This window comes from Megalobrama amblycephala, unplaced genomic scaffold (genome assembly GCF_018812025.1).
Source record: "Megalobrama amblycephala isolate DHTTF-2021 unplaced genomic scaffold, ASM1881202v1 scaffold201, whole genome shotgun sequence".
Lineage (NCBI taxonomy): Eukaryota > Metazoa > Chordata > Actinopteri > Cypriniformes > Xenocyprididae > Megalobrama > Megalobrama amblycephala.
This window is the reverse complement of record NW_025953337.1, coordinates 1,284,349-1,301,086: the sequence shown is the minus strand read 5'-3', so window position 1 is coordinate 1,301,086 and position 16,738 is coordinate 1,284,349. Positions and strand designations below refer to the sequence as shown.

The 16,738-nt window shown below is 36.7% G+C and overlaps 1 protein-coding gene across 1 annotated transcript; it reads right to left on the bottom strand.

Annotated features, from left to right (window-relative positions):
- Positions 1–12,330: 12,330 nt before the first annotated feature.
- Positions 12,331–16,329, bottom strand: ppp1r3cb (protein phosphatase 1, regulatory subunit 3Cb). Its single transcript, XM_048179488.1, has 2 exons — positions 16,057–16,329; positions 12,331–14,908 (listed from the first exon to the last, which is right to left on the bottom strand). The coding sequence occupies exons 1-2, from the start codon at positions 16,068–16,070 to the stop codon at positions 13,969–13,971; spliced, it is 954 nt and encodes a 317-aa protein (XP_048035445.1). The 5' UTR covers positions 16,071–16,329; the 3' UTR covers positions 12,331–13,968.
- Between the last annotated feature and the right edge of the window lie 409 nt (positions 16,330–16,738).

Sequence of the window (16,738 nt, the reverse complement as noted above, 5' to 3'; positions counted from 1 at the left end):
TCTGGCAAGGTGGGGATTTTGAACACATTTCCTGTGATATCATATGAAATATGTCCAAAAGCTTGATATTGGTAAAATCAACATGGCAAGACAGAAAGATGCAAACAGGTGAAAGGTTGTAAATGCATTGATGTTACTGATATCTTACTTTATAATAGGTGATTGCAACATTTCCATCGGTCTATCAACAGATAGTAAAGGTACAGGGTAAAAAACTTAATGTCTAGGTTTGGAGAGGTTAGTGTCAAATTAAAGCTTAATGCTGCAAGTAAACTCTTATTTTGCTAATGCAAATGGATATACAATCTATTCATTCAGAATAAACCACACTGTGTGATTATTTAAATATCTCTAGTTCTATAAAACATTATTTTATTCTTATATACTGAGTCTTGTAAACAAATACCTTTGTCAGGAGGAATCTGTGTTGATGGAGCTGTTGTCATCCCTCATTCATCAGCTCTTTTGAGCTCAGTGCTACAGTCAGACTCAATCATGTACTGGTGCTTAATGAAGCAGCATATTTTGGCCGTGTCAGTGCCGCAGGCACTGAGGTGGCGCTGTATACAAACCAAACCCTCCCAAAAAATAGGTTAGGCTACTCTGTCACTCGTTATAAAAAATCCAGGATGTTCTACTCAAAACTATTCATGTCCCAAGACTTGAATTTATGAGTTTCTGTGGTAACACATAATGAATTAATCTGTGTAATTTGAGTAATCAATAGACAAAACAACAATACAACAAATACTGTAACAGTTATGTAAATGCATTATTAAGAACATTTATTTAGCTGGACATTAGATAGTTATTCAATCTGTGCTAACTACATTAAACTGTATTGTATGTTTTTCATTTATTTTCAGGTTATTTTTGCACTGAGACATTAACAATATTCAAATATAGCTGCAAGCAGCAATTAAGGGGCAAATCACAAGAAATGCATGATGAGTTATGCAAACATGACTGGAAGCATCAGACCAGCTGCAGTAATGAGTAATGAAAGTAATTTTTAGAGGATTTTAGTCAAAAGAGCTGAGAAATCATAAATACAATCACTAGTTAATATCATTAGGAAGCATGGCATTAGTTTTCACTGTTATGCTGATGATACTCCGCTTTATATTTCTTTGCGCCCTGACGAATCTTGCCAATTCACAAAATTAACGGAATGCATAGCTGATATAAAAAATTGGATGACAAGCAATTTCCTACTACTTAATTCTGAAAAACAGAGATTCTAATTAATGGACCAAAAACCTCCACACGTAATTACCTGTATGTTCTGTCAAGTCTTCAGTTAGGAACCTGGGTGTGCTCTTTGATAGCAATCTTTCATTTAAAAACCACATTTCTAGCATCTGTAAAATTAAGACATATGCTCTCAATGACAAATGCGGAACAGTTAGTTCATGCGTTCATGACATCAAGGCTAGATTATTGTAATGCTTTGCTGGGTGGTTGCCCTGCACGCCTAATAAACAAACTCAGCAGCTAGAGTTCTTACTAGAACCAGGAAGTATGACTATATTAGCCCAGTTCTGTCAACACTGCATTGCCTTCCTATTAAACATTGTATACATCGTATAGTTTTCACCCCCCAGGTCTTAAAGCGTCATGTTTCCTTCTGGAGCATCAGTGAATGTTTGAAAGTTTTTGTAATAGTTGTGTTTGAGTCCCTCAATTGTCCTCAGTGTGCGAATATGGATCTCAAAATGACACAGTCACTGCTGGAAAGAGCTCAAATATGCAAAAACAAAATCCTTGAAAACTGAAGAATCTGCAGGACCGTAATACAGTGTACATTTTAGGACTTCCTCACACCTCAGTCATACAATGAAAAGGCGTCATGCCTCAGACTAAAGGCTTCAGTCACTGGACAAAACGGCATCATGACTCAGACTGAAAGGCTTCAAGTCTCAGGAAAAACAACGTCAGGTGTCAGGTCTCGTACAATTAGGCATCGAACGAAAAAGCTTCAGACGAAAAGGCATCGGATGAAACGGACTCAGACTAAAAAGCATCATGTTGTTTTTTTATTTTGTATAGCCTAACTTTCGATTGGCTTTTAACCCATCATAATGCCGTCCTTCAGTTGTCTTTTTCTTTACTGTTACTATTCCCAAATTGATGTAAGGTGTGTGTGCGTGCATGTTAATTATGTAGAATCTATCTGTTGATGGTATTCATGTAGGCTATTTATGTAATCCCTTGGCGAACAATAGTTTGCAATGCAAGCTAGTTGCAATGTGTTATTTTGCTAATTTTTTATACATGCAAATAAAACTAGTGAATAATACAAATTTACAAAATAATCTCAGTGGGATATGTTTTATACAACTTAGTGTAACATTTAACAGAAAACTGCGTGCACGTGACATCACATTGAGGCGGGGCAATTCGCTTCTTTCTAAGTCTATTTCATTTGATGCCTTTATGTCTGATGCCTTTTAGTCTGAGTCCGTTTCGTCTGATGCCTTTTGGTCTGAGGCTGTTTTGTTCGATGCCTATTTGTACGAGACCTGACACTTGACGTTGTTTTTCCTGAGACCCGAAGCCTTTCAGTCTGAGGTGCGATGCCGTTTTGTCCAATGACTGAAGCCTTTTAGTCTGAGGCATGAAGCCTTTTCGTTGCATGATTGAGGTGTGAGGAAGTCCTAAAATGTACACCATACCTGGAGGATTTTTCTGAAGAACAGTGTTCAGTTTAACTGCTCAGAACAACAAGGGACTCATGAACAACCATCAAAAAAAAAAAAAAAAAAAACCCATAGAACCACCAATGGTTCCCAGACTTTTGAGGGGTTATTTTAAAAAAATTCAGCTATTTTTTTTCTTCTATTTGTTTCTTCTATGTGTAGAAGAACATCTTTTATGTGAAATATCTTACTCAGGACAGTAGTAAATAAAAAATAACATGCATTTTGTATGATCTCTCTTATTTTGTTAAAATTATTCACATTTTCACAGATTCTGCAAGTGGTTCCCATACGTTTTCATACAACTGTAACTGCATTTTAGCCTACTGCTGATACTGCTGCTATTTTGAGTGTTTCTGCATGATGTCGCAGCACTCAGTAGAATCACAAGTACAGGTAGAAATCTCAGTTCTCAGAAAACTTGAATTCTGAGTTTACAAGTTGTAATTATGATTTCTACAAGGACATGAATGCTTTTAACATGAATGCTTTTTTAAGTCAGAATCTCATAATTACATAATTCTGAAATGAACACTCTTTGTGTACTGTTAAAACTTCCCAAAACAGCAACATAACAAATGAAATATTGTGTGCACAAATTAGTATGTTGTTAATACTCTATTCTTATTATCAGCTATTTACAGTCCTTTTGTTGAAAAAAAAATAAAATAAAAAAATCTCAGGTCAGTTTTTATAATGTTTATATATGAGTTTTTAATGTTATGCAGCCACAGATTTAATTATGTACGCATAACCAAAGTGTCTGTGTTTAGCTAGCCAGAAATAGCAAAGAAGTGATGCCAGGCAAAATAAAGTTCTTGTGTGCAACAACTTGGCATTTTTTTATTAGCAAAATCCTGCAGAACTGCTTCTAATCTTCATTCATACAGAAGGCAAAAGGATACTAATGACTGCAATGTAACATTCCTCATTTGTTTATATTTCAGAAGGTCAAGTACGGTCAGTGATAGTTGCTGGGCTGGAATATGTTGTCCTGGGAAAAAATACCTTGACCTTTTTGGTGGGCTTGATGTCAAAACATGGTATGTGTCACATGTGATATGGGTCTGCATTTCAACACTATCCCTGTGCTATATGCAGGAGGTATGAGAAGAGTGGTTTCTTTTGCCTTTTGCCCCAGTTCACAATAAACAACACCTTATTTTGTTTTGGTCAAGTTCTTTATCCCATCTCATGATATCCCCTGGCTAGGTCGCAGTGCCCTTGATTTGCTGGAAGAAACAAAAGGATATTGTAGAATAAGTTTTGAGACAGGTTTCAGGTTTGGTCAGTTTTCATGCACAACAAAGTTTGGGGCAGGTGTGGAAAGTTTTGACCTCTGTGTGCCCTGCCATCAAGTGCTTTTCTTTGGCATGGCTTTACAGGCTGCCATGTGTGTAAAATACTAGGGTGATGGAGAAAGATTTTTTTCCTCAAAGTAAGGATTTGGGAAGCCTCTGTGGAGCGTGCGACTAAGATAAGAATTCAGGAAGGACTTTTACCGCCAAACTTTTCAATTTCCGTCTCATCTCCAAAAGATTACAGTGGCTCGCCATATTCAAGGCCTTCAAATGTTTGTGTTTGTGAAGGAATGGTGTGTTTTCTATTAAGGCCATGCTGTTATTGTTATGAACTATGGTTGCATGCTGGAGTAACCTCAGTATTGGAAGGGGAAAAAATAATATCACATTTAAACACACTAGAAAGGTTCCAGCAGCAATAGTACATAAAAAAAACTGCCCAGAGCATTTCATTCTGTTGGATTCTCTAAGTCCAATTTCATGCAGGTTTCACTGAGATATTTCAAAAGCAAGTAATGCAGGTTAAGTTTCTGGGATTTGTTCTTCTCGTTGCTCTGTGATTGTACTGCCATAGTTTAGTTGCACAGTATTTGTGAGATAAAATCTACCCTGAGGGGCTCTTGATGGCAAATACAGATAGATATTGATTTTAATTGGATCTCAACCACATATGCGATCAAAGAGTACATGAGGTCAGAAAGTGCAATATGTAAGAAACAATGCCAGGCAAAATATTTTTCTTTCTTTCTTTCTTTCTTTCTTTCTTTCTTTCTTTCTTTCTTTCTTTCTTTCTTTCTTTCTTTCTTTCTTTCTTTCTTTCTTTCTTTCTTTCTTTCCCTGAGGAAAGATACATTTAATTCAAGGTATATCCTTGGAAAACAACTCTTAATAGCAAATACAGTAGCTAATGTAGTAAATATTGTATTAAGGATCTATAGATATTTTTTACTGAAAAAAAAAAAATTCTGATAAAGAAAAAACATGTTTGTTGTAAAAATCTGCTAATGTGGGCCACATGATGATGTGTGCTTATATATGACTTTGAATTGTGCAGTATTTCGCACACAATGTCTGTGACGTTTGTCAGGTATATAGGCTTCATGAGATAAACACTGGCAATAATATGACTGTAAATGTGTCCTACTTTAGAGGCCCGGCCCACTGTCATGTGTTATATTTAATCTCTTCCTATGCAGCACAGCTGATGATCTCTTGATTTCACAAGTACAGATTCATCTTTTGCATTGATGAAATGCAAGAAATAAATACTTGTATATTTTAGCTAAATACAGCAACAGTGCCTGACAGGTCAGAGTTATGTTGATTTAATTGATTTAGACTTTTCTGAACCCTGGATCATCACTGTTTATACAAAGATCGTTGACAGGTATTTGATTTAACTTTACTCCACAGTAACCTTTCATGATTACAAATCATGATATGACATTGCAGTTATTTTCCATTTCTCTCAATACTAACAATTGCTTCACTGCATTTGCTAAAATATAAAATAAAAAAAAAATAAAAAATGTATCTCATTTGTGTTTTTGCATTAAAAAAAATGTTTTAATGTATAAAATATTTATGTTTATGTATTTATTTATGCATTTTCTTTTTGACTGTTGTGTTGAATGTGTGAGATTAAGGGTATTTATGTACAGAAATGTCTGACTAGCTGTGAAAATCAGCAGTTCAGTATTCAAGCTAACATGACAGACATGTCTGTTCATGCCTGTCATCTGTTAAATCTGTTGAACTCAAATGCAATAATAGTTATGGCATATACCACTGTGGTCAGCACCTCCCTTTATTCATTGTAGTCATCATTCCAGCCTAGGCACTTTACATACTTCAAAATGTATGCAGTTACATAGTTTAATTAAAGTTTTTATTAAATTTTGGTTCATGGCTAAATATACAATTTTTTACAATCTTCATCTGACAATAGTAATAAAAGTAATAATATAATAAACATGCTAATTAATTTTGAAAATTTGAAAAAAAAAAAAATAATTTATGCATTTGGCAGACACTTTTATCCGAAGCAACTGCAATCAAGATATAGCCTACATTTGATCAGTTCATGCATTACCTGGGGATCGAATCCCATGACCTTAGAATTGTTAACATCATGCTCTATTGTTTGAACTACAGGAATACTTAAACTACAAAAGTTTTTTTGGAAGTTAAAAAATCCACTTGTCTCACAAATCAAAGCTCTCAGATGGAAACCAGTGGATAACCAGACCATTTTCCTCTTCTATTTGAGTTCATTAGGGCCCGAGCACCGATGGTGTGAGGACCCTATTGTAATTGCTTGGTTAATTCTTCTTCTTCTCTGAAATGGATCGCATTTTTGAGGGCCTAAAAATGCTCGAAAACTCATGAAACTTTGCATACACATCAGAAGTGGTGAAAATTTACGTCTGATATTGGTTTCAGAATTAGGTGTGGCAAAATGGCTCGATAGAGCCACCTACAAAAATTGAAAAAATTGGTGCAAAATCTGAAAACCCAACAGGAAGTGAGATATTTTGAATTTTTTCTGCAATTTTTTTTTTCCCATTTCCAGTTTTTGCCATTGTTGTACTTTAACGAACTCCTCCTACAGCTTTAATCATATCAATATTCATTCATATTTGGCCAGTCTAATCTTAAGACCTTAGCGATGTTAAATTGCAAAGATCTTGAGTTTTTGTTGAAGGATGTATCCGTGGAGGCCTGACAAAATTTGATGTTTCGCCATGAAACAGAAAGCTGTTGTAAGTCAGGCATACAATGTTCAATCTGTCTGAAACTTCACATGTTTGATAAAAGTCCTGGTCTGAAGACATCTACATGCCAATATAATATTACTCACAGCCACACCTGCTGGTAACAGGAAATGGCATGCTTTACACTATAATTCACTCCCAGAAACACATTTGTATTTTGCCATGAAGTACCAAACATGTGAGAAACACTTTATATCATGCAACACTTGGCTAAGTGCTAATGCGATTAACGCCACAAAACAGGAAGATGTTGTAACTCAGGCATACAATGTCCAATCTGTCCCAAACTTCACATATTTGATAATAGTCCTGACCTGAAGACATCTACATGGCAGTCTTCAGTCACAGTCAAAAAGCCACCTGCTGGCAGCAGGAAATGCGGCACATCAAAATGACTGCTATATTTCTCCAATATTTATCGCCCACTGTTCACTGTTTTCCTAAGGCCACCGGGTGACGGTGGCTCTGGGTGTGAGGGCCCTTTCAATGCTGCTTGCAGCTTTAATTTTATAACTTGAAGAAATATTTAGTAATATCTGACCCAAACCAATTTTTTTTTTTTTTTTTTTTTTTTGGATGTGTGTCACAGTCTCCACAATCCGTCCCCCAAAAACACACATACACTTTTAACTGCAATTTTGCCCCGGGGCCAGCGGAGGTCTGTGCACTCCACTGAAGGTATTTTAACACTCAGAGTCTCAGAAGATACTTGACATTTAGTGCAGTTGCCACACAAGTTTATAAACACAACCAAATCTAGAACATGCATGTCACCTTCTAGCCTCTGGCTGTTTTGGTCGGTATACATAGGGTCCTGCATTCATTAAAAGCATAGATTGAAAGTATATCTGTTTAACTTCTGTATCATGAAAGATGCTTGACATTTAGTTCAGTTGCTGGCATGTGAAGTAGAAGAGGTATGAGCTTAGGACCTAAGAATAGACATGATAAACAGGGAGGAACGGTTTCTAACTCTCCCTGTGCAAACACTTACCCAGCAAGCCAATCAGTGATACACATATGCATGGGATTTCAAGTACTGAGTAAACTTGGGCTCGGTGTCCTCAACTGGGATTTTAAGCTTGAGCTAGACCCTTGAAGTCATATAGGGGAGTGGAAAACTCTGGAGTCCTTCCAAAAGGTCATATGCTACCCAGTGTTGATATGTTTAGTGCAACACTGAAAATAAGAATATTCAAGATCACAGATTAGGAAAAGCTCAAGATTCAACCAATTACTGTACTTGATGTGGCCTTTTTGTGCTTAATGTATCCTTTCCTCTCATTAATGGAGCAACTGAACCACGCAAAAGCGACCTTTTGTATGTTTCACCAGTTTCACTTGAAATGGGCCTCGCAACAGTAAGGGCCTCCGCTCAAAAAAGAGCCCCGGCCCCTGCCATCATGCCGCATACACACCAGGGTCGGATATTATTGGGGCAAAAATGTCACCAAAATTAATACAAAAATGCCCCCAAAATTCAAGATATGGGGCAACAAAAGTTAAGCAATACCACATGAGCAAGAGTGCTATTTTCCCGAATATCAGCACAATTTCAAATAATATGATATTGATTTTTATTTTTTTTTATTTTTTTTTTTTTACAAAAGTTCAATAAACAAGAAGTTAATATTAGGTGACTTACATTTTAGAATTAGAATATTGTCTATTTTTGCTACTTTTGCCTTCCCCAAGAAATTCTCCATTTGCTCACAACTTTTGCATTCTCTCAGAAGAACATTGCATTGCTCCTACATTTTACATTCACTCTCTAAAGCATTGAAAAAGTTTTTTTTTTCCCCCACAAAATTTTTGTTCACAAACATTCTGAGAGAGCACAAAGCTTTTACAAAAGCATTGAAATATAATTTTTTTCTCCCATTTCACATTTTTTTCCCCATCACCATGTCTCTTTAGAGGCTTCGTAATTAACTCAACAAAAGTAGCCAAACAGCTACACTTTGTAGCCTCAACTATTGACCTGGTTTATTATCATTTTTATGCATTCTCTCAGTGAAGAAATAAACTTGTTTACTTGAAATGATTTGTGGTAGACAACAGCATAATGAAAGCTGGAATTTTAATCAGCCACTTGTTTGCCAGTGTGTCGTGTTTAATCAGAGATCCACAATGCTGTCAGTTTTGAACAGGCATACTTCCGAAAACTCTCTACATTAAGTTTTAAGACCTGTTACAGATGAGAGACTCTGAGAGAGGTTGACATCTAGTTGGCTGAACTCCAGGCACATATTAGGATATGCTAATATACCTTAGTATACATTATTTGAATCGTTATTCTACATACAGTATAGACCAAATATGTATGTTAATAAAGAGGCTTTGTTACATATAGGTGCTAATGGTGGTGTTTTTTTATTTGATTTTTTTATTTACTGTTAAATCAACAGACTGATCTGTAGTTATTTGCAAAATTGTCAAGTAAATATCCACAAGACTATAGACCTTATTTACCAGAAAAACAAGCGCGCCGCCATCTTTATAAAATTGTCTTTGAACTTCCGTTTTTGCCGTAGCTCTGTACATTTCTATGGCATAGCTGTCAAAGAATAATTAGTTGGTTAAGTGGATTTACGTGTTGTAGAGTTAATGAAAGTTATCATGAGCATTGTTATGTTTAAAGCAGATGTCTTTACAAATGTCAGTAGGTTGGGAAGATTTTAAAACGAGCAGTTCATTCATAAATCTAATATCGCTGTGGAAATACAAACCGGAAGTCAAAAAACAACGAGCGCAACGCTGAAAAGAGGCAGGGCTACATAAGGTCTATAGGGTATAGGGTAGCAAGATGTCATAACGATAGGACTAGAATGACAGGACTAGTGGGTGTAATGTGGAGGGCTTGTTGCCATTAATCAGGTCTGTATGTCTGTGATCAACCTATATAATTAGCTTAGATTAGTGTTTAGTTAGCAGTTGCTTTTATCCAAGGTGACTTACAACAGACTTATTATGAGGATAATCTTACAACAAATTTATTATGAGGATTATCCCCCCTGAGCAGCCTAGTGTAAAGTGATTGTTTGAAGGGCATATGGCAGGAACTCATAGGTTGATCCTTATGTTAAACCAGCAATCTTCTGAATATTAGCCCTGAGCTTTAACCTCTACACCACAATATCTTTTATAATGTTAATATGTATACCATTTTTTTGTGTACATAATAAAGTAACTATTGTTCCATCTTGTGACAGAAGTTTAATGATTCTGGATCAGGAGATTCAGCTGCTCTGGTTTAATGGCTGAAGTCTGGTTTGCTGTGATGCTTCTAATGGAAGAAGCCTGTAATTCAGCACAGTGCCAGCCTTTACTGAAAGGGCCCCTTTCCACATAGACTGCCTCCCCATAATTGTTTTTTTTTTGTTTGTTTTTTTTTTTTACTTGTAACACACGATTTGAATTACTGCATCACCTTCATTACTCTGAACACAATACCATGATTGTGGAATAATGCTTTGCTGCTCGTTTGCAATTTGGTTCAAACCAGTTTTAGAATTGTAAGCCCTCTAGGACTGTGACTTCACATCATTTTAAGTTACAAACTGACTATAAAGCTCGGCAAATTCTTTTTTTGATTTCAAGAATCATAATACAATGACTCATTAGAATGCACATACATCCCAGCATCACAGATTTTGCTTAAAGTTTTGATGAGGTGATGCATGTGAAAATATGCAATTGCAACATATTTTGCATAAAGCTGGTTAGAGCTGGTATAGTGCTGTTCTAGCATAGTCATGTTGTTCTCAAGCAAAACTGAGCTGATGTAACTGGTCCACCAGCACTCTCGTTCCCCATGCAGGTCACCAGCAAACCACTTACCAGCATCCCATGCTGGTCGAAGCATACAAAATACATCTTATGCTGGTGACCATCAATGCAGGATTTTTCAGCAGGGTTAAAGGGTTAGTTTACCCAAAAATGAAAATTCTGTCATTAATTACTCACCTTCATGCCGTTCCACACCTGTAAGACCTTCGTTAATCTTCGGAACGCAAATTAAGATATTTTAGTTGAAATCCGATGGCTCCGTGAGGCCTCCATAGGGAGCAATGACATTTCCTCTCTCAAGATCCATAAAGGTACTAAAAACTTATTTAAATCGGTTCATGTGAGTACAGTGGTTCAATATTAATATTATAAAGCGACAAGAATATTTTTGGTGTGCCAAATAAAAACAAAATTACGACTTATTTAGTGATGGCCGATTTCAAAACACTGCTTCAGGAAGCATCGGAGCGTTATGAATCGCGTGTATCGAATCATGATTCAGATCGCGTGTCAAACTGCCAACGGCTGAAATCACGTGACTTTGGCGCTCCGAACAGCAGATTCGATACACTGATTAATTTATGCTCCGATGCTTCCTGAAGCATTGTTTTGAAATCGGTTTTGAAGTCGTTATTTTGGTTTTTTTTGGCGCTCCAAAAATATTCTCGTCGCTTTATAATATTAATATTGAACCACTGTACTCACATGAACCAATTTAAATATGTTTTTAGTACCTTTATGGATCTTGAGAGAGGAATTGTCATTGCTCCCTATGCAGGCCTCACGGAGCCATCGGATTTCAACTAAAATATCTTTATTTGTGTTCCAAAGATTAACGAAGGTCTTAAAGGTGTGGAACGGCATGAGGGTAAGTAATAACTGACAGAATTTTCATTTTTGGGTGAACTAACCCTTTAAATATTAAATTTAATGAACTCCACAAGTTTGTGTAAAAGCTGATCATCGTGTTCTCCAGCATGACTTTTGTCTTCTGACTTAGAACAACTGACTGTCTTTATCAAAGAGTCACATGATTAACGTCACAAATTTACTTATTTGATTAGTGACCAAGAAATAGTGCTACAGAATCTAGTTTATTTCTAGGTTTAAATTAGATTTTAAATCCCAGATTTAAAATGTGGTCTCAAGACTTTTTAACCCCATATATTTCCCCTAGGTATATCATTCTTAATGTGAAAAATTACATACCTAGTGGTATATCATTAGTCAGTTGTCAGTCACATTAGTAAGCAAATCATGTCCGGACAAGAATGTAAATTACTGAACACCAATACCAAAACTAAACATTTGACTAAACACTGCACTGAAAACATTTTCCCACAAAAAAGTTACATATCACTAAGTTATATAACATCTGGTAAATGACTGTGTATATCAAGAGGAAACAATTGGTTAATTTCCAGCTGAAGTTCCCCTAGCTATGGGAGCAAATGTTTGTCAGCGATCTTAACAGCTCTCAGTACGTTGGGAAATGGGCTCTACATTCAAACAACTTTGTGCTCATTGGCCGTCTGCTCACTACACTTTTTTTTCTCTCACTTTTTTAAAGGCAAAACAATTTATTCCTCTCACTCAGAACTGATAGACCATAAAAGGTCAAAACATTTATGGTCATTATAACAGAGGCCTGGAAGTTAATTCTGAGTCACCTTGTATTTCCCTCTTATATTGAAGTGATAATATTAATCTTAAGCAGTGGAAGTAAAACATGACATATTTGCAATTAAAAAAAAAAGAAGTTCACACTTTTCATAGAAACATTAGGTTTTATTTCTAACGGTAACACAGAGTATAGTACAACATTCTTTCAAACAAACATCTTTCTTTGCAGTAGAAAAAATATGTAGGCATACACTGTGGCTTGTGTAGGCCCCTTTTTACATTCAACCTACATGATCCCTCTCCGCAATTACAGCAGCTCACAGTTCATCACAGTCCACGATCACCTTTGTTCAAGGCATCAACCTCAACCTGTTTTTCTATTTCAGCGGAAGGGGGGGGGGAACAATCATGAAAAAGGCAACAATCTCATTCAATATTATCGTTCTCTTTAGCCACTCTTCCTCACATACTATGACCTCCTTAAAGTTACATCCAAAGTCCCTCATCTTCCATCCTCCAAATAACAGTGGAGAGGTTCCACACACCATGGGTCATAAATCACAATGCAGCACACACAGGCACGCACAAAAACCATAGCAGCAAAAATGTTGTAGGAAAGAAGTGTAAAATACATCAAGAGTGCATCTTTACAAAAGTAGAACAGACGTAGGAAAAATCGGAAGTGCAAAAGCAGGGATTTAGCACTTAATGGGCATCATTATCTCTCATGGACTCCCTTATAATGCGTCATGCTTAGTGCATTCACTAGAAAGTGACCGATAAACTGGTACTATCAAATGAGATACACAAACTTCAATATGAAGCAATCTCATATTGTACCAGATTATTCCACATCCATAATCTGAGGATTACGTGTTTTATGCAGTGCTGCTCTTAAAGGGACAGTTCACCCAAAATTGAAAATTCTGTCATCATTTACTCAGACTTATGTTGTTTAAATATTTACAACTTTTTTCTTCAGTGGAACACAAAAGAAGATATTTTTAAGAACTTTTTTGTCCATACAATGACAAAGAGAGTCAGTGGGGTCGAAAACAATATTCGACCCCATTTACTTTTTATATTTTATCTTCTTTTGTGTTGAGTTGAGTAAATGACAGAATTTCCATTTTTGGTTGAACCATCCTTTTAGGGATGACTTAAATTATTACATATTAATGTCCAGTTGCATTTCAGAAGCAGGATTCCCAAAATTCAGTGACTTCAGATGGGTAACAACAAAATTATTACCCTTCAAGGTAACAAAATAGTGTATTGAAGAATCTATTTTGGAGTAAGTGCTAGTTGTTCACTTTATACAAGGACATATGGAAAGATATCCGAAATTATGCCATTGTATTACAGTTAGTCTCAGAACAACACAAAGAAAGGCATCTATGTTATGAAAATTATTGGTTTACCTCATGTCAGATCTACAAAATAGCGTACATAGTGTGCTACAAAATTCGAAAAATAACATAAACCAACATTTTTCATTCTGAGTAATTGCCATATGGTTAACATGGTTAGTCTCAAATTTGCATAATTTCAGAGCCCACACATCTCATTTTAAGATAAACGAAATGTGTATCTCAAAAACATACACCAACGATGAATTTATTTGGACAACCATGGCCAAAAAGGGTTTTCTTTTGAGGGCGTCATTGCTAATTTCTACTCTTCAGACTTTTCAGAAGTCATTTCTGAAACGAACCAAGCGCTTCATTTGCATTTGTCCTTGTTACAAGATTTACTTCAAATTCATCAGAGGGTCTTGAACTGTCACCAGTAGGGGGTGTTGTTCTCAACATGACCCCAGCTCTGCCACTCGGGGAAGAATCCACTAGATGTTCTCGGGCTCCCGAACTGATCAAACTCCATCTCAGGCCGTTTGCCTTGATTCTTAAAATCTGCTGTCATCGTCTGGGTGACATTGGCCTGGCTGGGGTCGTTCTCTGTATGTACCAGCTTGTAATTTTTCCCGTCATTATTGTCCCAGTATGTTGTTTCATGGGTTTTGTAGGATATGCAGAACTCCACCAGCTCATGTGGGGCCACAGAACTTGGAAGGTCGATGGAAAACGAGAAGGTGTCAACATCCTCACATCCATAAACATTATTCATGTACGTACAAGGAATGTCAGCATAGCTTTTCCATGAATCAAATGTTATTCGCACATGGACGACCTTCTCGAAGCTTACATTGCTCACTTTGACCGTGCCAGTGAGCGATCTCTCTTGCATTATACAGTTTTCTAAGCATACCAGGTTCTTCTTTAGACGGTTTCGGAAGTCCAAATAGTCTGCAGCAGGCTGAGGAAAGTCCAAAATTAAATTCTTCTCCTTCTCCGCCTTTAGGCCCACAATGGCATCCTCCAGGTCTGATAATTCAAACTGCAGGTCTAACATGGTGTCTTCCTCGAATTCCTTAAACACATGGACTGCTGTCAGAGACATGCCTTTGGAGTCAGCAAACACCACTTTCTTTTTAGCTTTGGTCTCGGGACTCTTCCATCCTAGGTTGGCAGTGTCCACGTCGGTCTTGGAGCTGATGCAGGATCGCAGAGGTTTGTATCGGTTGACTAGGTTCCTGGACTTGCAGTCCTCATATGAACTGAGGAAACTGCGAAGAGGTGGCGAGTGTGCCAGACAGATTCTCATTGCCACATCCACAGGCATAATTGGACTTGGCATTGGCCTGGGGTTCAGTATCTGCAGAACCCTGTCATGAAGACAATAGTGAAAAACACTAAAGTGACCAATTAAGCAGGAGATGTGACAGTCACATAGATACAGATTTGCCCAGAATTTAGAGATTGAGTTAACAAAACCACTATTGTTGCAGCTAGCTTGAGCTATTTGAAAAAAAAAAAAAAAAAAAAAACATTTTAGAGCCATAGCTACTGATTTAAGCTTTTCAAATCAATTTTTATGAAGAAAATTTATTTTTAGTATTTGACAAAATTTCAGATGTCGATTTACGAAATGGGATAAATCCAAAAGCAACAAAGTATAAAATTTACAAAACTCTAAAATATCTATTCTAGTTTTCCTAGCACTAAAAGTACCTTGTTAGACACTAGAGTGCATTTCAACTGTTACTAGTAACATTTTTTTTTTTTTTTTTTTTTTTTTTACCTATAATGTACACAATCTGGCTAGTCATTACTTCAAATAAGAAATATTACTGGTGACATTTGGGATAGATAGTGTCTCATAAACATGTACTAGTATCCACTAAGTACTAGTAAAGCCAGTAAACAGAGAATAAGTATAGAATAATATAGAATAAGTATCCATATTCAATGAACAGATACTAGTAAAACTGAAACAGTTACAGTCTAGGCAATAGTGAATAGAAGTGTTATCTGTACAAGACCTCACTAGAATTCACTGGTAAACTTAGCAAATATAATAGAATAGTTACTTTGTGGCTATAGGTTAGTAACTAGTCTCATTAGTAGTAAAAATATCAAATAAAATATGAAGTAGGCTACTAGTGACAAATTAAATAGTAGCGGGCTATTAGGTACTTTTGGAACAAATAGCCTACTAGTTCTGATGAATATACTAATATCTATAGATACTAGAGAAATTAAAAAAGACAAGTCAACATTATCACTGTTGGACTAATTTGTACAATTACAAAAAAGTACTAGTAACAGAAACACATACTACGATGTTTCAAAAAATAGATGCTACGGCAGCTTGACATTGCCAGTGTCCAAATAATAATTTAAACAAGTAAAAATATTATTTTAAAATGAATCTTAAATTAGTGATAAACAGAGGTTATCTTTACACTTTTCCAGCGCTCAGTGAGCAGTGATAAACCCCCTCGCTGCACTATGACGCATTCTGTATTCTTACCTGGTGCAATTCATTGAAACTCACGGTTGTTTCCCAAACGAAAGACCGTTTGTTCTGCTATAGTTTGAACAAGTAGAGTTTTTTTCTACGTGCTTTTAAACTTCATTTAAAAGCGTGACGACCACCATAACTAAAAACCCGCTGATGAACAGTCGTTTGCTGCGGCACGCCCCCTTCGAGGTCCAGCTCTACTGCAAAAGCCAAGAGAGCGTTCCGCCGGTACATCAAGCTTCTGCCCGCATTGGTTCACGATAACCCATCCCGAGAGCCAATGGGAGAGCACGAGAGAGAGGCGCTCCAGCAATCAGCGCGCAGGAAAAAATCAGCCATGGCGCGCGTGCAAGGCAGATCAACCCAGCCGTGAGCTGAGCTGCAAGAGAGGCGGGTGCAAAGCGTCACCCAAATTTAGATAGCCCGTATATCCCAGTGACGCGCTATCTGTGGATCAGAGTAATTTCCTTTCTGCATTTCCTTTCCTTTATTATTATGCATAGGCGAGTCTGTCATTCTATGACTGTAAGTATTATAAAAAATAGTTTTAAGTTCTGCGGTCTTCTCATATTCAGATATAGCCTAATAAGGTCGCTAGGTTGTCACATTTTTGCAAGTCTAGGCTTGGCACAAGTAAAATGCTGCTTGAGTTGTGGCACAGTGGGTAATTCATATGCTCATTACATTCAAA